The sequence below is a fragment of the Daphnia magna genome, linkage group LG7 (genome assembly GCF_020631705.1).
Source record: "Daphnia magna isolate NIES linkage group LG7, ASM2063170v1.1, whole genome shotgun sequence".
NCBI classification, from domain to species: domain Eukaryota; kingdom Metazoa; phylum Arthropoda; class Branchiopoda; order Diplostraca; family Daphniidae; genus Daphnia; species Daphnia magna.
In genome coordinates, this window is record NC_059188.1 from 12,628,088 (window position 1) to 12,650,066 (window position 21,979).

General features: G+C 38.9%; 5 protein-coding genes and 1 long non-coding RNA gene across 32 annotated transcripts; 1 reads left to right on the forward strand and 5 right to left on the reverse strand.

The window, feature by feature from the left end:
- Positions 1-33: 33 nt before the first annotated feature.
- On the forward strand, positions 34-21,922 carry LOC116928113. 21 transcript variants are annotated; one of them, XR_004396952.2, is made up of 15 exons: positions 34-197; positions 639-745; positions 804-930; positions 1,037-1,079; positions 1,146-1,174; positions 1,547-1,651; positions 16,589-16,710; positions 16,773-16,882; positions 17,933-18,155; positions 18,250-18,615; positions 19,702-19,886; positions 20,283-21,042; positions 21,104-21,271; positions 21,332-21,599; positions 21,672-21,922. It is a non-coding gene; the product is annotated as an uncharacterized LOC116928113 (long non-coding RNA). The 21 variants fall into 21 exon arrangements; XR_004396951.2 differs by lacking the exons at positions 1,037-1,079; positions 1,146-1,174 and having other exon boundaries at positions 35-197; XR_004396955.2 differs by lacking the exons at positions 34-197; positions 1,037-1,079; positions 1,146-1,174 and adding an exon at positions 285-448.
- On the reverse strand, positions 3,044-4,179 carry LOC116928112. Its single transcript, XM_032935194.2, has 4 exons — positions 4,018-4,179; positions 3,853-3,947; positions 3,592-3,785; positions 3,044-3,516 (listed from the first exon to the last, which is right to left on the reverse strand). The coding sequence occupies exons 1-4, from the start codon at positions 4,027-4,029 to the stop codon at positions 3,299-3,301; spliced, it is 519 nt and encodes a 172-aa protein (XP_032791085.2). The 5' UTR covers positions 4,030-4,179; the 3' UTR covers positions 3,044-3,298.
- On the reverse strand, positions 5,587-7,024 carry LOC116928107. The gene is made up of 4 exons (XM_045177438.1): positions 6,653-7,024; positions 6,447-6,586; positions 6,178-6,371; positions 5,587-6,081 (listed from the first exon to the last, which is right to left on the reverse strand). Exons 1-4 carry the CDS (start codon positions 6,665-6,667, stop codon positions 5,783-5,785), a joined length of 648 nt encoding a protein of 215 aa, XP_045033373.1. The 5' UTR covers positions 6,668-7,024; the 3' UTR covers positions 5,587-5,782.
- LOC116934235 lies at positions 7,528-12,021 on the reverse strand. Of its 6 annotated transcripts, XR_006649848.1 has the most exons (7): positions 10,848-11,002; positions 10,635-10,771; positions 10,346-10,566; positions 8,492-10,277; positions 8,279-8,415; positions 7,986-8,206; positions 7,528-7,901 (listed from the first exon to the last, which is right to left on the reverse strand). XR_006649848.1 is itself a non-coding variant. In XM_045177442.1 (4 exons), the coding sequence occupies exons 1-4, from the start codon at positions 12,004-12,006 to the stop codon at positions 7,657-7,659; spliced, it is 627 nt and encodes a 208-aa protein (XP_045033377.1). In that variant the 5' UTR covers positions 12,007-12,021; the 3' UTR covers positions 7,528-7,656. The 6 variants fall into 6 exon arrangements, 5 of the variants coding, with proteins under 5 accessions (XP_045033377.1, XP_045033379.1, XP_045033378.1 ...); XM_045177442.1 differs by lacking the exons at positions 8,492-10,277; positions 10,346-10,566; positions 10,635-10,771; positions 10,848-11,002 and adding an exon at positions 11,995-12,021 and having other exon boundaries at positions 7,528-7,914; positions 7,987-8,206; XM_045177444.1 differs by lacking the exons at positions 7,986-8,206; positions 8,279-8,415; positions 8,492-10,277 and having other exon boundaries at positions 7,528-7,914; positions 10,347-10,566.
- Positions 13,133-15,967, reverse strand: LOC116928110. 2 transcript variants are annotated; one of them, XM_045177437.1, is made up of 8 exons: positions 15,810-15,967; positions 15,589-15,725; positions 15,331-15,515; positions 15,259-15,294; positions 14,066-15,191; positions 13,853-13,989; positions 13,566-13,786; positions 13,133-13,478 (listed from the first exon to the last, which is right to left on the reverse strand). In XM_045177437.1, exons 1-5 carry the CDS (start codon positions 15,819-15,821, stop codon positions 14,938-14,940), a joined length of 624 nt encoding a protein of 207 aa, XP_045033372.1. In that variant the 5' UTR covers positions 15,822-15,967; the 3' UTR covers positions 13,133-13,478; positions 13,566-13,786; positions 13,853-13,989; positions 14,066-14,937. The 2 variants fall into 2 exon arrangements, with proteins under 2 accessions (XP_045033372.1, XP_045033371.1); XM_045177436.1 differs by having other exon boundaries at positions 15,259-15,515.
- Positions 18,390-19,807, reverse strand: LOC116928104. Its single transcript, XM_032935186.2, has 6 exons — positions 19,670-19,807; positions 19,458-19,566; positions 19,262-19,393; positions 19,012-19,194; positions 18,721-18,945; positions 18,390-18,608 (listed from the first exon to the last, which is right to left on the reverse strand). Exons 1-6 carry the CDS (start codon positions 19,679-19,681, stop codon positions 18,514-18,516), a joined length of 756 nt encoding a protein of 251 aa, XP_032791077.1. The 5' UTR covers positions 19,682-19,807; the 3' UTR covers positions 18,390-18,513.
- Positions 21,923-21,979: the final 57 nt, after the last annotated feature.

Consider the following 21,979-nt stretch of genomic DNA (forward strand, 5'->3'; position numbering starts at 1 on the left):
TTTCGGTCCTAGAAAGCAGACATGAGACCTAAATGAAATGTAATCAGAAAGAAAATGTGCGGGGAAAACGTGCTCGGTCACTTGCTTGAAAGTGGACGAACTCCGGTTTCTGCGATCTGTCAAATAATTGGAGAAGATGAATTTTTGATTGCCAGAGGAACACAAGTGTATTAGGACAGTGAAAAGAGAAAATTGAGGTGAGGATATTTTTGTTTGTTAACTAGTTCATTGAGACTGTAGCCAAGTTGAGCTCTTGTATGGAACAAAGCCAATTAAAATTGGCGGGAAAAACGTAACAAGAGATTTTAGGCAACAGGTTTATCTTTTCACATCGTCGAATGCTAGCAAAAGTTTTAACAAAGCCTAAACTTGTTTTCTATTTAAACTGAAACTCATTTCGTCGTTCAAGAACAGATGCACTTGCAATTGTGTCACGCCTTCTCGAAAGGTTAATTCCAGTAGATTTACTGTAAAAAAAAAGTGAAGGCAGAAGTTTACAACATCCTTTTTTTTTTTTTTTTTTTTTTTTTTTTTTGTTAATCAAGAGTTTTTGCCTGTCATATTTAAAGCATCATTCCTCATGTTTATTAAGATGAGATTATTTATTCAGTAAGACATTTCCATGTTCATTTATTTAGTGGAGGATTCCCATTGAAACATTCAACATTGCAGCTGTTATCTACTGGTTTTGAGTGAAATGAGGTGACCTCAACTAAGATGTTCTGCTCGATAGTTGATATTTGAGGTTTTACAAAAATTTATCAAATTTTTTGGCCCTTATACAAAGTAGTTTTGGTTATCAGGTTAAAATGTGATGATCGAAGAAACTTGCCCTCAAGTTGATGTAATGTTAACATATGGGTTTTTGTATAGTTCTGATTTGGATTCTTTGCTGACACGTTTTCCTTGGGATTCACAACAACATTGTTGGTAACGAGCTTGAATTACGATTGGAAAATTTGTACATTTCGTCTTTTGTTCGGAAAAGTTCGTTCTCTGCAGAAATTCAATTGCAAATAATTTGTTTATCTTTCAGGGGATGATCAAGAAAACTCATCGTACCTTTGCTGATTCAATTCGTAAAAGAAACACAAATCGCTCTGTATCCTGTTCTGTAACGTGACTAAACTTGTTTTTCTTTCTAGGATACTTCGTAGAGCTAAAAAGGCTTGGGGTGAATGTTTAGAAAAAAGTAGAATTTATTAAAAACACAGCTACATTGACCTCTAGATAAAAATATCAGTTGCACGTGCTGTACGTTCAGACGCTTTCGTCACTGGAACGCTCCGAAACGTGTTCTTCCAGTTGCCATCCGCCCTGAGGATTACTGACCCTAACTAGGAGCAATGCACATGCATATGAACCATAATATTTTTTGATATTTTTTAGATCGTAAATTTTCTTAACGTATTCCGGGAATAGTAACTGTTATTGTTTAATGTTTCTTTGTGATTAAGTTGTGCGTCTTACAATTTACGTTTTAAAATATGCTAGAACGTGGAGGTAAATCAGTAAAATATTAGCAAGGTTTTATTTTTGTTTGTAGAAAATCAGCAAAATGCAGAACGGCCATATTGGATTTCATTTTCGCCAGTTGGGAGAAAATCAGCTGCTGATCTTTGCCATGACGCTGTTACAACTACCCCTAAATGTAAGTCGTAACCTCTGAATCTTTTTAAATAGAAATAGTTGGTCTGTTTCCTACATCAACCACCAAAACATCCCAAAATGTTAAGAGCAACATGTTTTTGCACCAACGGTGTGTCTTGGGTTTGCATTTGCTCATTGCCTGTTGCTAGATTTCTTGTCTACTTGTTGATTCATTTCACATGTAAACTATCACAGTGGTCTTCACAAGAATTGTTTATCACATTTGTTTTTGCCGGACTTATTGACCAGCTGATGACTCACTGAGCTTTTCTTGAGTTGTCACGAGCAGTGTTTTCTTGATTTACATTATCTCAATTAGGAGACAATATCCATAGATGAGATGATGGTTTCTCATTATAGATCAGGACATTTTATTTTATTTTTTAAAACGAGGAGTGGAGGGAGCGACTGGTTATGAAACTAGTCTATATAGCCTTCCGGCTTAATTTTTCTTGGCATTTGCATCACTTGAAGTTAAACAGATTAGAAATGCTTGAATTGATTAGAAGGGAAAACAAACCTGATTTTTGCCCGCGGATTGATGATGTCCTTAAAGCAATTTCTTTTTCCGGTTTAAATGTTGGTGAGATCATTTGCCCAGGGCCGTTCTGGCATCCTTATTACATTAGGGAACTTCAATACCTGCTTTTCGTTCTCGTTATTTTCTTTAATTTATTAACTTTAAATACGACCCGTTGAAGATCAGCTGGCTCATTGGCCGTCTGTTGCTGTCACTGATCCTCGCGGAAATTCTTCATCTTTTAAATGGCTCTGACCTTATCTTCAATCTCATTTGCAATCGTCAACATTGAAACCTTAACACTTGATTTTCTTCCCCATGTGATGTTTGTTTTTGTGGGATTACTTGATGATCGCTGTTGTCTTGCTTCCCATTTGATTTGTATTTAAGTATCTCCTTAAGAATACCAATTGCAATTTTGTCTGTGGAGGGATCAGCTTTGGAAAGGGATTTAATTTTGCATCTCCATCGTCAACGTTCAAATCCTCATTTTCGTTGTAAATGGGGAATCGGTTGCGAGTTTTGGGTATAAACAATAACTTGCGATCGCAATCATTTTTGGTTACCAGTTTAAAGATGAGGACTTTATTGACGGACTTTATTTTCTTGAATTTTTGAAAGCGACTGATTGTCTCTGTTGCTGGACAGCGACTGTCCCAGTCCGCTTGTTTGTCTTCTGTTCATGGCGCTCCTCAATTTTACACGTAACGTTTAAATTCGAAAAAATTTGTGAAAATAAAAAGGAGAAGTAGAGTAAACACTGAGATGCGTAATAATATTAAACAACAATAATTGCGTAAACCGATTTTGAAATTTCGGTAAATGAAGATTTTTTTTTATTTGAAAAATGATGACACTTCAGTTTTCCGAATATTTCATTCGACGCAATGTATTTGTATTTTATAGAGTTGAATTCAAATTTGCACATTCAAGAAACACTTTAAGCCAAAAAAGAAACCGACGAAAGTAATTGATTTTCCCTTTCATAAATCACCAAAAAAAAAATAAAAATAAAAATAAGAATGCAAATAGATGTAACAATATTAAATACATAGTTTTAACTTGAAGTTGAAGACGAGATTTTTGACGTGAAAATAGAAGTTGTCTACTCTGTTTAACCGCACATTTCTAACCCAGCATTAGCATCATTGCATTTCTGAACGCCAAGCGCATTATATTCAATCGATTCAAGTTCACGATTGTGCTTAAGGCAGGGTTCATTGTATTCGTTCCGCTATTTTGAGTGTTGACGTTGTTAGCTCGCTCATCGTCTACTTCGTCTTTATTTTCCACGTCGTCCGATTTCGTTTCGTACTCGCCTTCGAAATCGTAGTTTTCCGATGGATCTGTACGTGGAAGCGATTTATTAAAGAAATTAGCTTTTTCAAACCTTCAAATAAAAAATAAATAAAACATTTTACCTTGATATCCGTAAGGATAGTAGGCGGGCGAAGGGCTAAAGGGGAAGTATCTCAAACCGTAGTTTGGAACACCGGCCAGGGCGGCGTATGGTTGAATTCCGGCTGGAGAAACGGCCAGTTGGTTAAATGCAACACGGGGTGCCTTTTCATTTGCGTTGTACGTTGCCGTGTATCCTCCATTTGGTGTGTAGGTACTACATTACGTGATATATTAAATTATTAGGAATTAAAAAAAAAATCAAATCTTTAAATTCAATTCACGTGTAGTAGCCCCAACCGCCTTTGGAACTTTGGCCTAACGGTCGTGGAGCTTCCAGCGGAGCAGAAGCCACCACGGTGACACAAAATAGAAAGGCCTGTCAACAAAAATAAATTATGATAAAGCGAAATTTGGCAAAATTGTTCGAGGGATAAGTTGAAACTTACGATAGCAATCATTTTGTATTATGTGATTGACACCGTAACGTTCAGGCGTGCAGACTTTCAGTTGACTTGTTTTTAAACGCGTCCAATGTCGGCAGCTAGCTAGACTCGAATGCCCGTTCAAGAATGTTTTCAATGGCTATTTATGTATTCATTTCAAGTTCAAATCTGTTTTGTTTTCAAACTTTGTATTCGAATTTTTAAAAAATTGGACCTGAATTGCGAGAATGCAACTTGAATCGAAAACCAGTTCTGAACGAATAAGATGCGTTTTTAACATTTAAAAAAAAATCCTGTTAACTTGTGCTAGAAGGGGCTGACCACGTTCCTTTTCTTCAACTCCAAGTCAAAGACCTATCGCTTGTACCTTAAGCGCGACAACGTGAACATCGCTAGGCAACTTGAATTTGTTTATTAAAATGAAAACGTATGTGGCTGCACGTGTTTCCGTCAGCTGTTTTGACGATCTGCAAGTGAGCCACCCAAAACAAATTCGCGAGAGATTTAATGCTAAATGAATTTCAAATGAGGGTTGTGCACTTGTGTGCAAACTCGACGGGAGTCATTTCTTTCTGTTCTATAAATGAATCAGTTAATTAGAATTTTAAATTGAATGCCGTTAGGAGTGAGCAGAATGAGATTGCCATGCTCTCCCTGTTTGATCGATTGTTGACATCATCACCTAAATTCGTCATAATTAACGTTTCATTGAAATTTTCGTTGTGCTCAACGAAACGTTCGAGGAAGTGAAACAGACGCAATTTCAAGTTCGAAACGAATTTGCCACGAAATCGATGCCCTTCAGATAAACTTGAGATTCCAAATTTGAATTTGGCCTTCCAGAGACACGAAAACATGTTTTTATCGAAGCCCATTTTTGTATCGCATTTTTCCAGTTCCAAACGTCCAGCTGACTAACCGAAATCTTCCTCTTTTTTTCTGTGACCCTTTGGAAGTAGTCAGTTAAAAACGGGTTTGATGTAATGAATGTCTGCAAAAAAAAAAAAAAAAATGTATTTTTTCTCCGAAAATCTTAATCAATTATGTTGGTTCATTAACTAAGCTCACGTGAATTAAGCTCTAAATTTTAGGGCTTTCTCTGCGTTAATCCAGCGATTAGCAGAAGCATATAAAACATGGGCAAAATAGGACGACCCTGCCTTTTTGCACCAAATCTATTGTTCATCTAAACCATTTAAATTGTTTTTTTTTTTTTTTACACTTATCTTTCAATGAATTCTCGAATGTTATCGAAGAGATCGAGCCATTTCTCTGGCGCTTCACAACAAGTTTTCTTGGCTTACGTATATGCATTTCAAGTTCAAGTTTGTTGCCCTTCTACGCATTGCGTTTAAAAAATCATTAAAAGAAAAATCGATTTAAATAATAATAATTTAAAAAAAAGGAGTGAAGTTGCAAAAAGAAGGGAAAACTTGATTTGAAAACCAGTACCAGGTCAATGCATTTTAAAATGATAGCGATCAGATTGAATCTGAAGAGCAAAACATGTTCTAACGTTTTAGTCTATACCATGCCAGAAGAAATTCAACTCAAAGAAGCTCTTAGACGCCATTAAACCCGACAAAATTCGTTTATTTCCGTTTCCCTTTAAAAAAAAAATCACACAATAACCGCAACTTGAGTTAGACACATTTAGAAGTCAACTTGGCCTTTGTAGATTTCGAAAGCCTTGATAACCGAGTCTAAATGAGATGTTGTTTTTGTTCTCGCTCTGAAGCCATTTTTGTTCTTTTTCAATCTAAAGTTGTTAACCCGCCATCATCATAAGACCGTTTGCCAGCATCATTTTCAAGATGCCAATGCTGTTCATGGCAATTAGTTTGTTGAAAATACCCGCCATGGGATTCGTTTCCGGGGCGGGTTGAGTTTCAGGGACGGGTTGAGTTGCAGGGACGGGTTGAGTTGCAGGGACGGTTTGAGTTGCAGGGGGAACAGCGGCCGCAGTGTTTTTGTTAAACCAACCAAAAAGACGCAAGGCTTCTTCGTACTCTTCGGCTGTTAGATCGTCAGATTTAGTTTGGTGTTGGCCATTAAATCCATAATTCACTAGAGGGGGGGGGGGGAGAAAGATTTTAGTAGGCAAATCATAACGGAATTTGTTTGTGTTTTTTTTTTTTTTTCAGCTCGTACGATAGAACTAACCTTGAGGATAACTAGGGTAATAAGCGGGGAGATGATTGCCTGGGAAGTAGTATCGCAAGCCTGGTATAGCCGGTCCAGGATACGGCCGAAATGCGAAGGGGGTGAATGGAAATGGATTCAATGGCGCAGGGGATTGTTTTGCATCGCCTTTGTACGTTGTTGTGTATCCCGACTTTCCGTCGACTGTGTGTGTGCTGTAATCATTTGAAAATGCGAATGTTGGTTTCATTTTAAAATATTTCAAATGATTAGGGTTGATTGGAAATTACGTGAAATAGCCCCATGCCGGGTTTGCGGGTTTAACAGCGTCTTGGACATCACGAGCTTCGGCTTTGTCAGTGTCAACAGTTAACGGTCTAACGTCCGATGGAGCGGAGGCCACCAAAGTTGTCAAACAAAAGGCGATTACCTGTTTGAATTCGGAGTATTATTATTTTTTAAAACAGAGGAAACACATAATGAAAGTGAAACTTACAATCGGAAGATTCATTGTTCAATTCCCTTTTTATTTATTTGCTGGTGCAAAATTTCGAAAATCACTTTGATCGTCTACGTCTTTTTAGCTGCAATTTGAAGGTTTCTTGTTGAAATCTGTTTTATATCTGAGGCATGACACTGTGTATTCCTGTATTTATATAGCAGATCGCTGCTCTCCCTTTCTTTCTTGTTTTCAGTTATTCAAAAGGAAATAACTTGCGGGGAATTGAAAAAAACCGGAAAACAAAACAATTCACGTGGGAAGAAATGATAACCCATGATAAGAATGAATTCCCGATGGCAGGGCGATAATTGAATCTTGCGTTCTTCAATGTCTTTTGGGAGCACAAAGAGAATGCAGCTGGAATGGAGATGGACGGAGGGAAACTGGTACGTTAATCATTTGCAAAGGGTCGGCGTTTTGAAATCGGAATGATGGGGGGCCACAACCTGAGACAGACGTTAGTCCAGTGGCTTGGCCTAAGGTTTTACAACACGTTTGTTTTGTTTTTCCTCCTCCTCTTTCACGCGGGATAACATTATAAGGGGGTGGTAGTTTGACTACCTTTTTGGTTGGACTCGCATAATTTTATTCGTAGCCCCCGTGGAAAATACCTGTTTCGAATGTTCGTAACTCATTCGGCTTGAATTTAAAATGACCATTTCATTCGAGTTCATCAACTTGAGGCAATCTTCATCGCTTTTTATGCAGATATACGTAAATTATTATTATTATTATTTTTCTTTTTCAAATCACGACTTTCGTGGCATCGCTAAACCCGAAGTATTTTCATTTTGTTTTTTCTTAAATATTTTTTCTTGATACTCTTGGCAATTTTTTTTTTTTAAAGAATTTGCCTTGCGAATGGCGCATTTAGTTTGAAATAAAATGTATTTGTCATACACGTGGGGCAAAAACAAAATAAAACTTAAAATTAAATTAGCGGGATTGTCGGCATATTCTACATGGTCAAAGTGGTAACATCCACTCGGATCAATTTCTCAACCCATAGTAAGCAACATTTTTTTAATAAGAATCATCATCAACAAGTTCAGCTTGTTCGTCAACGTTAAAGGCATCATCATGGTCGTCATCACACCGCGTCCCGTAAGAGCGGCTATTTCTTCGGCCGTGAGCGGAATTTGAGCGTCTTGTGCTAGGGCCAAAATCTCTTGTCCGGAAAGAGGGAGTTGATTTCCTCCTTGTTTAAATGCGATGTTATCGTACGATAAATGATCTCCGCCCGCTAGATATTTATCGTTTTGAATTGGAAATTGAAAGGAGTCACATTCAATATCGCATCGTAAGTGAATGATCATTTTGGCTTTACCTTGCGGGTAAGTTGGGTAAGCGAAGGGCAAATAATTTTGCGGGCCGTAGCGGAAACCGTAGATGGGGAAAGCAGATGTTGGGTAGAGAACGGGCAAAGTGGTGGGCAGACGGGCGGACGAGTCGGTCGGAGAGACTGGCAAATGCGATCCCTTGGCTCGGAAGCCTTGCTCGTCAGCCTCGTACGTTGTCTTGTGTTCAACGCCGTTTTCACCTTGTGAACTTAAAAAAAAAACGTTAATCAATGAGAATTTCGTATTTTTTGGGTTATTTCATTTTAAGGTGAAAACTCACGTAAAGTATCCGGCAACTGCTTTGCCAGGCTCGCCCGTCTGCACGTGACGGCCATCCGGTCCTTCCACGTTGATAACTGTGTCTTTGGTTTCCGTTGGTGCCGATGCGACCATCGCTACCACGCTGATTAACATTAGCTGTCAATTTAGGGAAAATTCAATGAATAACGTTTGCCATATTGACCCGCAAATATTGAATGGAACGTTGACTTACGATAAGATTCATTTTGATTCCGATGCTGAACAAACTGGGATACTTTGTTTAGCGCCACGCTACCTGGGAATGAATCTTGGGTTGATAAGGAAGGCCCCTTTTATACGTGTTGACCTGCGGGCTCGAACAATCGTACGCCAACTCCGAAATGAAACGGTTGAATACAAAAAAGTATGCAAATTAAAACGGCTCTTGATGGTGGCCTTGTTAATTTGTATAAGTTAGTTTCCAGCTACCAAGTAGATGGCCGTAAGGTTTAGTTTAGACCTCATCTGCATTTGACAGTCAACTAGTATCAGAAGAAAGAAAAAAAAGAATCCAATAATGTCTTCGTTCACCAGTACCCATTTTCAGAAAGGGCTTTTGTTTTGTTCAAGCTCAATCCTTCATTTTAATTGAAGAAAACAAAAAAAGCGGATGCAGGAAGAAGGGAATATATTTTATATATTATATTTGTATCCGGAAGGAAGAATACATAAATTTCGGATTCCGCCGTTTAGGTAGTTTTCTACTTCATTTTTGTTTTGTTTTTGCAGTTTGTATTCAATACTCGTGGCCTATTGTTTTTTAAGAACATTCTTGTAATTGGCGCAAATAATTTGAAAAGAGGATTAACAAAAGAATTTGTTTTTTCGTACACGTGCAAAAAAAAAAAAATAAAATAAACAAATATTAATATTTTTGGTGGCACTCCTGAACGATAAAATCGATTTTACAATCAAAATTCGAGCTGTTATCTCACCCGGAAGGGGGTCTTCCCCTCCACAATCTTTGAATGCATTCTCTTGTGTTTCCTAACCAGACACCAACCATTTTCTGACGTTCCAGAACAAGTTTTTTTTTTTTTTTTCTTTTCTCCCCGGTTACTTGCGTACATTTAAAGTTCAAGTTCGTTTGCCTGCTGCCCCGTGGCTAATGCCATTCAAGGGTAATTTGCAAATCTAAGGAGTCGTTGGTTTTCATTCATATTTGCTTTGGCCATCACTGAAGATGGCAACAGCACCCTCGTTGATGCCAAAAGATTTCATCTTCTTTAATTTTTTTTTTATCCCGTTAGACTCCGATATGTTGTGGGTGGGGCTGTTTTTAATTGCGTCACGTGACGTCGAAGACGTTGAAAGTACACTAGTTGTTGGTGACAAAGCAAACCATTGATGTTTACAAGACAGTTTTGTTGCGTCCAACATGAACGAGCGTTTTTGTTCTGCTACAGTTGAATGTCGCATGCGCTGATTGGCTAATTGATGTCCTTAAAGCGATCTTGTCTTTCCCTGCGTAATTTTTACGTTTAACACTCGAGACTCTGTTTTTGTTTTGTTTTGGAGAGGTGATCGTGTAAATGGCGCACACAATTTCGAGACGAGTTTCAACCAAAGAGTTTATTTTCGTTCAAGCTCCTGGAAGGAAGAAGACATCATAAATAATGTTAGCGAGGTTTCAGATTGACGTTTCCTAAGGCAACAGCAAGTCGAAAAGCGTGGCAGACGACGAGCTAAACATTTCAATCGATTTCTAGCAGACGACTACGGGATAGAACCCGGGAACATCTTATTGATAAACATCGTCATGAACAAGTTGATCTTGCTCTGCAAGATGAATGGCATCAACATCGACATAAGCGAACCACGTTCTGTCAGAATCGCAATTTCTTCGTTCGTGAGCGGAATTTGAGCGTCTTGTGCTAGGGCTAAAATCTCATCTCCGGAAAGAGGGAGTTGATTTTCTCCTTGTTTAAATGCGATGTTATCGTACGACAAAGAATCTCCGCCCGCTAGATATTCGCCTTCTGCATTGGAAATTGAAATGAGTTCGATCGAATAGCGCAACATTAATGAATAGTCATTTTGGCTTTACCTTGCGGGTAAATTGGGTAGGCGAAGGGCAAATAATTTTGAGGGCCGTAGCGGAAACCGTAGATGGGGAAAGCAGATGTTGGGTAGAGAACGGGAAAAGTGGTGGGCAGACGGGCGGACGAGTCGGTCGGAGAGACTGGAAAATGCGATCCCTTTGCGCGGAAGCCTTTCTCGTCAGCCTCGTACGTTGTCTTGTGTTCAACGCCGTTTTCATCTCGTGAACTAAAAAAAACGTTAATCAATGAGAATTTCGTATTTTTGGTTTATTTCAATTTAAGGGGAAAACTCACGTAAAGTATCCGGCAACGGCTTTGCCGGGCTCGCCCGTCTGCACGTGACGGCCTTCTGGTCCTTCCACGTTGATAACTGCGTCTTTCGTTTCCGTCGGTGCCGATGCGACCATCGCCACCGCGCTGATTAACATTAGCTGTCGATTTCGTGAAAGTTAAATCAATAACGTATGCCAAATTAGCCCTTAAATATTGAATGGAACGTTGACTTACCATAAGATACATATTGATGGCGATGCTGAATGAACTATACTTTGTTTAAGGCCGTGCTACCTAGGAATGATTCTTGGGTTGACGAGGAAGGGCCCTTTTATAATAGTGTTGACCTCCTATCAGTTGAATAGGAAAACAGGATGCGAATTCAAACGTCGCTTGATGGACAAGGGCAAAACGAATTTGAAATGCTTTTAAAATAGTTACGAAATATACCAGCCCGTTAGGCGATGTCGAGAGCCCCATCCGCATTTGTAAGCTACGAGGTGTCAACAACAGCAACACAAAATTTGCATTTATCTTTTTTTACCCAAACGCATTCTCAGAACGCGTCTTTCCAGTTTTACCAGAACATCTGATCCACCAAGATCTTAATTTAATTTAATCTTATTTTTTGAAAGAAAGGGTTGTTGTTTGTCCAGGCTTATTATTATTTTTCCAATATGCAATATTTCTGCGCACTGGGTAAAAAGGGTGACACAAAGATGGAGAGCGCTGGAGATAGAAAGCGATTTAGGTCGCTGGTTGATGTAAACACGTTGATTTTGTTTGTAAGTCGCGACTTCAGGCAAAAAAAAAAACTAAATCAAAAACCAATCAAAATAAATTAGCGGGATTGTCGGGAAATTTCACTTAAGTGGTAGAATGCACGCCGTTTGATTTCTAATCCAATATTCATCATCATTTGTTGAATAAGCAACAACATCGCTACGTTCATTTTGTTCACTAACGTAGAAGGTAGCATCATGGTCATCAGCGAACCGCGTTCCTTAAGAGCAGCCGTTTCTTCTTCTGTGAGCTGAATTTGAGCGGTTTATGCTAGGGCTAAAATCTCATCCCCGGACGCCGTTTTCATCTCGTGAACTGAAAAAAAAACGTTATTCAAAGAGCATTGGGTGTTTTTGGTTTATTTGAATTGAAGGTGAAAACTCACGTAAAGTATCCGGCAACGGCTTTGCCAGGCTCGCCCGTCTACACGTGACGGCCTTCTGGTCCTTCCACATTAATAACCGTGTTTCTCGTTTCCGTCGGTGCCGATCGGACCATCGCCGCCGCGCTGATTAACATTAGCTGTCAATTTAGGGAAAATTCAATGAATAACGTATGCTAAATTATCCCGTCAATATTGAATGGAATGTTGACTTACGATAAGATTCATCCCGATTGCGATGCTTTACTAACTATACTTTATCTTGCGCCACTCTACCTGGGAATGAATCTTGAATCGATGATGAGCTTCTTTTATACTTAGTGTTCACCTGGACGATCGAACCATCGTGCGCTAACTTAGATGGGGGGGGGGGGAAGGGATTAGTTAAATCCCAAAAAAGGATGCACAAAGGTTACTTGATGGTGGAGGGTAAAACGCAATGCAAATTGAATTAGGTACCAGTTACGAGATAGATGCCCGTAAGGTTTTTTTTTTTTTTCGATACTCCCACCCCAATATTTGCCAGTTACGTGGCACCAGAAATACATAATCAAATGTCATTGTTTACCAATACCCATTTTCAGAACGTGTCTTTCTAGTTTTCATTGGCCATCTGATCAACCGAGTTTTATAATTTTATTTAAAAAAAAATAATAATAATAAAATGCAAAATTTCAATTTTTAGTAGTTTTTAAGAATTTAAGGAATCCTTGTTGACATTCAAATTTGCTTTGGCTATCATTGGGGATGACGACAGCATCTTCGTCGATGTCAAACGATTTCTTTTGCTTTTGATGCAAATTGATTTCCTTGAAGCGATCTTGTTATTTCCCCTGCGAAATTCTTACATTGAATACTCGAGGCTTATAGTTTTTTTTTTTTCTCGCATAATTTTGAGACGAGTATCCACAAAATAATTTAGTTTTTATTTTTCAAGCACGTGGAAAATGCAACGAATTATCTGACATTCTAGAACAAGTTCCCCCCAACCCCCCACGGTTACTTGAGTACATTTAAAGTTCAAGTTCGTTGGTTAGCATCGCGTGTGGGAAATAAAAAGACTCAAATTGCAGAAAGGAAATCTTGAAATTGAGAAACTGCCCATTTGGCTGATGCTCGTTAAAGGTCATTTGCAAACCTAAAGAATCCTTGTTGACATTCATCTTTGCTTTGGCTATCAATGAGGATGGCAACAGCATCCTCGTCGACGTCAATAGATTTCCTCTTTTTGTGGGGCTGTTTTAAGTCACTTGAGGCCGATTACGTTGAATGTCCTTCATTTGAAAGTACAAGAGTTTTTGGTGGCAATAAAAAAAACCATTGATGAATGGAAAAGAAGACGTTGATAGTTAGCGAGATTTCAGACTAACTTTTATTAAAACTTGAACATTAAATATTACAGCGAATCAACAATCATGGCAGACGAGCAGAAAATGTCAATCGATTTCTTAACCCATCAATATCCTATTTGCAAGCATCATCATCAACATGCTCATCTTGTTCGACAAGATGAATGGCATCAACATGGGCGTCAACGGACCGCGTTCTGTTAGAGCCGCAATTTCTTCTGCCGTGATCGGAATTTGAGCGTCTTGTGCTAGGGCGAGAATCTCTTCTCCAGATAGAGGCAATTCGTTTTCTCCTGTTTTTAAATTCTACGTTGCCGTACGACAAAGAATCTCCTCCTTCCAAATATTTACCTTTTGTTTTGGTTTTTTTATGAATTGCAAATTGAAAAGAGTTCGATTGAATAGCGCAACATTAATGAATTGTCATTTTGGCTTTACCTTGCGGGTAAATTGGGTAGGCGAATGGCAAATAATTTTGAGGGCCGTAGCGGAAACCGTAGATGGGGAAAGCTGATGTTGGGTAGAGAACGGGCAAAGTGGTGGGCAGACGGACGGACGAGTCGATCGGAGAGACGGGCAAATGCGATCCCTTGGCTCGGAAGCCTTGCTCGTCAGCCTCGTACGTTGTCTTGTGTTCAACGCCGTTTTCATCCTTTGAACTAAAAAAACGTAATCAAAGAGGATTTTGTATTTTCAGTTTATTTCAATTTAAGATGAAAACTCACGTAAAGTATCCGGCAACAGCTTTGCCAGGCTCGCCCGTCTGCACGTGACGGCCATCGGGTCCTTCCACGTTGATAACTGCGTCTTTCGTTTCCGTCGGTGCCGATGCGACCATCGCCACCGCGCTGATTAACATTAGCTGTCGATTTCGTAAAAGTTAAATCAATAAAGTGTGCCAAATTAGCCCGCAAATATTGAATGAAAGGGTGACTCACTATAATATTCATCCTGATTGCGATGCTGAACGAACTGGGACAATTTGTCTTTGCGCCGCGCTACCTAGGAATGAATCTTGGGTTGACGAGCAAAGGCTCTTTTATACTAGTTTGGACCTGCATTCTGGGACCATCGTACGCCAACTCAGAAGAGGGGGAAAAAAAGGGAAATTGAATACAAAAAAAGGATGTGAATTCATACGTCTGTTGATGGACGAGGGCAAAACGAATTGAAATGTTTTTACAATAGTTACGAAATAAATTGCCCGTTAGGCAACGTCGAGAGCCCGTCCGCATTTGCAAGCTAGACGTGATCTCAACAACGATAACAGCAAAAAAATACATTTATCTTTTTACCAAAAGGCATTTTCAGAACGCGTTTTTCCAGTTTTCCCAGATTATTTGATCCACCAAGATCATTTTTATTTTTTGACATTTCTTTTGTTTGTTAAGTCTTATTATTTATTTTTTTAAAGGTGGAATTCTTATACGCACTGGGTTAAATGTGTAACATGAAAGGAGGAGGAAAAACTGTCACTTTTATCGATCCATCTGATTAGATAGTTTTCCTACTTCATTTCGGTGAACTTTGTGTCCTTTTCCCCACTGTGAGCATTCAACACCCGTGAATTATTTATTATTACTATTTTTTTGGGTGATCTTGTTAAAGGTGCAAATCATTTGAAAATTGATTCAACTATAGAATTTATTTTTCACACGCGTGGGGGGTACAACAACAACAATAACGCATTAAATAAAGCTAACCGATAGATTTGAGACTGACTTTTCGTAAAATTTGGACTCCAAATTTGTAGAGCGTCAAATTTGAAAATCATGGCAGACGATGAGAGCGAAGATTTTCAATCGATTGCTTAACCCATAGCCATCAATATCTTATTCACAAGCATCAACATCAACATGTTTTTCTTGTTCATCAAAATGAATGGCATCAGCATGGGCGTCAACATTCCGCGTTCGGTGAGATCCGCAATTTCTTGTTCCGTCAACGGCGCTTGATCGTCCTGGGCCAGGGCGAATTCCTCTTCTTCAGACAAAGGAAACTCGGCATCGTGTTTGTATGCAAATTCATGGTACGGAAGTGTCTCGTCAGCCGCCAAATATTTGTCTTGATGATTTTAAAATTCAATTAGTCGAGTTAAAAACAAATGAATGAATTATCATTTCGGCTTTACCTTGCGGGTAAGTTGGGTAGAAGAAGGGCAAATGATTTTGCGGGCTAGTTGAGTAGAAGAAGGGCAAATGATTTTGCGGGCCGTAGCGGAAACCATAGCCGGAGAAAGCGGGCGATGGGTAGCGGACTGGGAAAGTGACGGGTAGACGGGCGGATGAGACGGACGGAGAGACGGGAAAATGCAATCCCCTTGCGCGGAAGCCTTTCTCGTCAGCCTCGTAGGTGGTCTTGTATTCAACGCCATCTGTGTTTCGTGAACTGCAACCGTAACCGATAAGAATTGATTTGCCTGAAGTTGTTTTTAAATTTCCGTTTTAAGGTTAACACCCACGTAAAGTATCCGGCAACGGCTTTGCCGGGCTCGCCCGTCTGCACGTGACGGCCTTCCGGTCCATCCACGTTGATAACCGTGTCTTTCGTTTCCGTCGGTGCCGATGCGACCATCACCACCACGCTTATTAAAATGATCTGATCAATGAAAGAAAATAAAAGCAATAATTCAGGCTGAACAAATTCCAACATCGATTCAATTTTTTTTTTTTTTTTACTTACTAAGGAATTCATTCCGATCAAGTTGAGCACGACACTTGTGTTACGTCACTCTGCCAAGCAATGAATCTTTCATTGTTGCTGGGTGGCTCTTTTATATACTGGCCCCGACTAGTGTATCCAAACCCCACCGTACGCCCAGTAAACGAACAAGAATCTCTGTGAAGAATCTTAACAAAAAAGGATGCAACTTTGAGTTTTGTGTGCATGGAGGCGGGCAAATCGAATTGGAACAGAAATTTTTTTTGGCTACTGAACAGATGCCCTTCAAGTAAACTTGACATCCCATTTAAATTTACCTGATCCATGTGGGCAGAAGAAATTACCTGTTTATTTTTATTTTTTTAAATCGAAACCAGAAAACGAGTCTTTCCTGTTTTCGATGACCGTTGCCATCAATGTAAGAATGTTCTACAGTCAGGTCGTCGATCCCTTCAAATTGCTTTTTAATCGCGTTTGGCATTTTGTTTCTTCTGACTTTGGAAGATCAACAGGTTTAAGGGAGTGCCAGTTTCTAGATTGTTCTAATCTTCGTCAATACATACTCTTGTTTGGCACAATGCACCTCGACTTTGAGTAGGAGATACTGTTACAAATTCTACCTTTAATCTGTTAACAACTGTTAAACCGTTAACTAGCTTATTCCTCGTGGCATAAATCGATTGTTTTTACTTCATAATGCGCTAGGACCCCCCCTAAAAAAAAAAAAAAATCTATTTGATTGATTGATTTTTAACGGAAAATCTCTAAAAATAATATTTATTATTCATTTCTTAAAATAGGGAAATCTGCAAAGTTTTGCCGTCTGAAATACGTCCCGGATTTGGACGAAATGGACACTGGGTGGAGCTGGTGACCTCTGTGTTTGATTGCAGAGAAGCAGATCGTCTGCTAAGAATAAGGGGTAAGTGGTGCCGTATTTCGTCATGTTCGCAGTCACGATCATGATTTTCGATCATTAAAAAGAGCGTCATACCCAGTTGGATGCATCCAATTACTTGCTGATGGTGAACGAAAGGAATTGACATACCGAGACTTGAAACTGCATGCGCCGGTTGGACCCCAATTTCGAACCAGTAAACACAAATCAATTTTGCTACACGCAATTCTTTTTGTGCTTTTTAAAATTTTAGCCAGTTCAACTTATTCCCCTTCGCACACACCATAAGTAGACGAGAAATGTCACGCAATTTTTTGCAGAACAGAATTCATTGGAGGTTAATATTCCATTTCCTGCTTACTTGAAACAATTACGTAAAAGGGCATTCTTTGATGCTTGAATACTTCTACTCTAAAAACTTGTCCGAACATGTTATTCCCTTTTGAACGCCATATTTTTTTTTATTATTATTTTTTGGGTTGTTTTGGTTTTCACTATGCGATAAAATCAAATTGGGAATCGGACAAGTAAATCCTGTTATTTCAGACTTAGGTGTTAGGATGATTCTATTCACCTGATGTGCCCCCGAGTGAGTCTAGTTCAAAAAAGGATTCTTACCTTACGTATTTCTTACAGAAGTTTGAAGATTCGCGGTGGTCTTTATTTTTTATTGTTGTTTTTTGTTTCGTTCTTTTTTTCCCTTAACATCCCGTTAAGGACTTATAAGATTGTGCCAGGTAACTTAACTATTATGGGTTCATCACATTTTGAGCAGTGAGGTCATTCCAAGCCATCGCTCTTTATTATTTTCCTGGGTGTTACGTTAATTTTATGTTAAATTTTTTGTTATGGTAACGTTAACTTCCACGCGTTCCCGAGAAACATACATGTTCGTCGCGAAAGGGGGGGGGGGATATTGACTTTGAATGGACTTGACACGCTGTCTTTGTCTGTCAGCTATTTAGGAAGACGTTGGCACATTGTTTGAATACGTCCAGACTTGTATTATCTGGACCTTGATTCATTTTGAATTTTGTTTTTAAAAAGCAGGAACATTTTAAAAATCATTTATTTTCATTTTGAAATTCTGAACTTGTTGAGAAAAGTTATTACAAAAATGCAGTGTTTGGCAAAATAATTGGTTGCTACATTCTTCTGGTTTTCTGCTGCACGAATGATTTAAAACAAAATGTTCTTATTTTCTTTTATTTATTTATTTCTTTTTGTTTTCTTATTTTGTCGACAGATCACGTTCGCAATGACAATGGTTAGCAGTCAGAAAAAAACCCTAAAGAATAATGGACAGAAAATAGTAAAACAAAAACATACCTAGGAAAGTTAATCTGATCAACGAACTTCAAAACCCAATGGCGAAGGCAAAGGAATTCCGATTGTTGCTCGTTATACTATACAGCGAAGGGTCGAGTTCTACGAGTACTAAATCTTAATTATCGCCATTACAGGGACAGGTAGCGGAAAACATTGATAATTATTATATTAGGCCAAGAGATTGATGACATTTTGTTTTGTTTTTATGTTTTTTGTTGTTGTTTTTTTTTTCAGAAGAATGGACAAACAAAAAAGACATGCGGGTATGGCGTTTCCCGAAACTGGTTAATGCCAAGCCTGGAAAACTGCTCGAGGTCAACGCCAGCTGTTCGACAATGTGACGGGGGAGGGGGGGGGGAGTGATTACAAAATGGTTCACTTTGATGTTTTTATTAACACTCGATATCGAGCTACTGACTGGAAATTTCATTAAGGATTGACGTGAATTTGCGTTTTATTGTTGTAATTATTTTTGAAATATATTTTTCTTCGCTGTTATTATTGCAGGAGTTCACCGATTTCCTTTGGTTCGCCAGTAAAGCAGCTGTTGCACCTGGAATCTGGGAACGTTGAAGCGCTGAAGGCATTGCCACCTTTATCGTACGTATAATGAGATGGCATTAATCAGTTCTAGTTTCAATAACGGGTATTGTCTTTTTGTGTGTTCTTTTTCTTTTTTTTCGTCCTGTTTGTTCGACTCCTTACCAAAATTTGAATTCGTGGATGTGTCATCGTCACAACAACTGCCACCGAAACGCGTGCACGTGCTAGCTTTGTAGTCGTTGTTGGCTATCATTTGCCCAGAACAGGATGTCACCACCTTTTCCCAGATGCCGTCCATCTCTGTCGTGTTTTGTACCGGGCCAGCATAGCAATTTAGGCAAAAATCCGCGTTTGGATAGTCGTTTGGATCGAAGATGGCAGGATTGTCTGGAAGAAAATTTAAAAAGCGTTTGCGACGGTGCGAAACACGAATTTTATCACTTAAAAAATTACCAGATGTTTTAGTACCGTCACAACAAAATCCACCTGCTTTAATGCAGTTTTTCGAATTCACCCACCAGTCTTGGAAAAAGCCGCTTTGACTCCGCACGAGTTTTCCCGTGCATTTGACTTTAATTGTGCTGTTGTAGCAACCGTAGCATTTATCAGATGACATGGTCCTCGGGTCGTCGCTTCCTACGAACTTAGGGATAGTTATGAAATGCAAATCAAAGAGGCTTTGTAGGGTATCCGTTCTTTTTACCGTTTCCAATTCCATCCGCGTTAATTGCACAGCAATCGCCTCCCATTTCGACGCATTCACGGGGTGTTGTGTGTTTATAGAGAGTGAGGGTATCTAGCCTCTTTCCCCGGCAATTGGACCAAAGCATGCGAGCTGTGTAAGGTATTAAAAAATCATAATCTTGGCACCGAAAAAAGGCAAATTGTTCTGGACTGACCTTCAGAAAAATTCAACGATCCGCTATCGGATTGGCCAAGCTGAGTTTGAGCAGGAAGAGCGTCCATAGATGTCGACGTCGCTGCTGTGATAGCGCATATCAGAGCCACCTGGTGATAGTAATAGAAATGAGTAGCACACGCTTGAATGGCTTGATCTTCGTCACGGTTTTAGTGGAAAACAAACTTGATTTGCGTTTTCTTTTGAACTTACTGGCAAAATCATTTTTTTGTTTTTGTTTCTAGAGGCACTTGTATCCGGAGGTTCTTGTTATCCAATTCACGAGTGGCGAGAATCTGATCCTCGTCAAATCTGTGTCCCAACCTTTTATACTGCGAGCCAAACAGCAATAAACATTCTGAGAAATAGCCATAGGAAAGTCCGATGGGCGGTCAGCAGGTCATAAGGCCAGGAGCCTCCACCATTTATGGTATGTATCTTGTTTTGCATGATAATGAATGTCTTCTGTCCAACTTTTTATTCATGTAGTCTTTGCTGAAATGCCATTTACAACTGTATTGTCTGCTTTTCGTAGTTTTTTGGCTTGAGTAGACATTTGGAAAATTGCTTTTGTAGCTTTTGAGCTTTCAAAATAGCTTTTGTAATGCCAGATCTGGCATTGGCAATTAAAAACAAAATTAAAAACCTGGGAAGACAGTAGTGGCCGTTATTTTGATTATTTATAGCAAAAAGTAGAATGTAAAGAATATTACCATGCCCCTTGTTTTGTAAATAACAATTAAAAGAAAACATTTCTATCATAATAAATGTAACTATGAATTTTTCAGAAAGACAGTTTGTTATCACAAATTTTGTTATATTTCAGCTTCATGTCTGCTGTGGGTTAGACCTGGCATAAAGTTGGTTTCAAGATCACTTTAAATTGTTGGACATTGTCTTTGCTGACTTGGATAGATCTGGATAACAACAAACTGAAAGAGCACTGGTAGTAAACATAATCAGCCTGGATTTTATCATTCATGATTGGATTGATTGCAAAAAAAAACTTTTGTGTGTAACTAAAACTTTTGTTTGTTTGTGTTTCTCTCGTTCTCTTTTTAATATACTTAAATTTTTGCATAAACACTCGTCGTTTCTTGGAATTATGTCCAGATATCCTATAATTTCCCTATGGGAATTCTTGTTTAGATGATTTATCATGGCTGCCATAGGTATCTGATACAATAGCTTCGTGACGGTCCCGCACTGTGCAGGATTTCGCGTAGGTGCAAGCTGATTTTGCGTGGCTGAGATATCATCACAAGGCAACGTCACATTTCAAAAAAAAATCCTCAGTGACATGGAGTGTGAAGATTTCAATTTTGTTGAATGTTTATTAGTGCCACTAGATGGCTCTCTTAACCCTGTAATGTAGGCACTAGGCAGTTGGCCCTGAGCTTTCTCATAAATACGTCATTTTATTCGTAACTTCACATCAGACAGACCGCTTGCTTACATGCTTGTTAAACTTCTTTGTTTTTTTCTGCTCAATTCGAAAAACAATGACAGTGGGAAGTAAGGAAATGGTTTTTGTAAACATGATACTTGGAAATACCAAGGCAATGGAGGATTTTGTGCAAAGGAAGGTAAATAATTTAAGTTACTTGTTGGAGTGGCAATTTGTGAAAATATCTGTCTTTTTATAAGGAATAGGCACCAAGATTTGAAACGGGATTCATGGTGAACCTTTCACTTACCACATCTTGTTGTTCAGTCAGATGCGTACCGTGAAAGTGAGAGCTAACAAGTTGTTGTGCTCTAACTGATCATAGTGTTGATGCTGGAACAGAAGGTAACTGAAATTCTCTAAGAGAGGTATATAATTAAACATATTTTTCTTCAGTGGCAAACCAATAAACATAAATTTTTTTATAGTGAAAATATAGCATGCTTCATATATAGCATGGAATCACTCGACTAAGTTGAGCCTCCTGTTTGTCGGTGTTGGTGGTCTTCAATAACACTTGGTTTGATTTCAATACTCTCCTGAAAATAAAGTGTTTTTATTAGAATAATGAATCACATATCTACACTCCCTTCTGTTCTGTGGCCCCATTTTCCCTTTATTTGATTCTTTTTTTTTTCATTCAGAGTTTGTGTACAGCTTTAGCCTAATCTCCATGAATCATTCTCATACTTTCATGTAATGGTATTCTTAACTCATCTAGGCATATATGCAATTGAATCTTGATCAAAGTTTTCATTTTCATTGCAGACTTTGTGGTCAACTTTTGTGGTCAACTTTTGCCAACTAATCAGAGATGTCATGCACCTATATTGGCCTGAGTCACAAATAGGAGACTGAAAGAGATGCCGCACACCGTTAGTCGCTGATTCATCCCGAACATAAAATATTTATATTTTAATAAATTAAAGTGCATATCTGGGCTCCCTTCTTTTCTGTGGCCCCGTTTCCCCTTGACTCGTAATAAGCCCGTAGGGGGTCATGCCCCTACTGTGATCAGCAGTAAAGGTTGTGAGTGCGCTGTCCGGAAAGGGGACGTGGGGGTCCTCAAGTTCTGA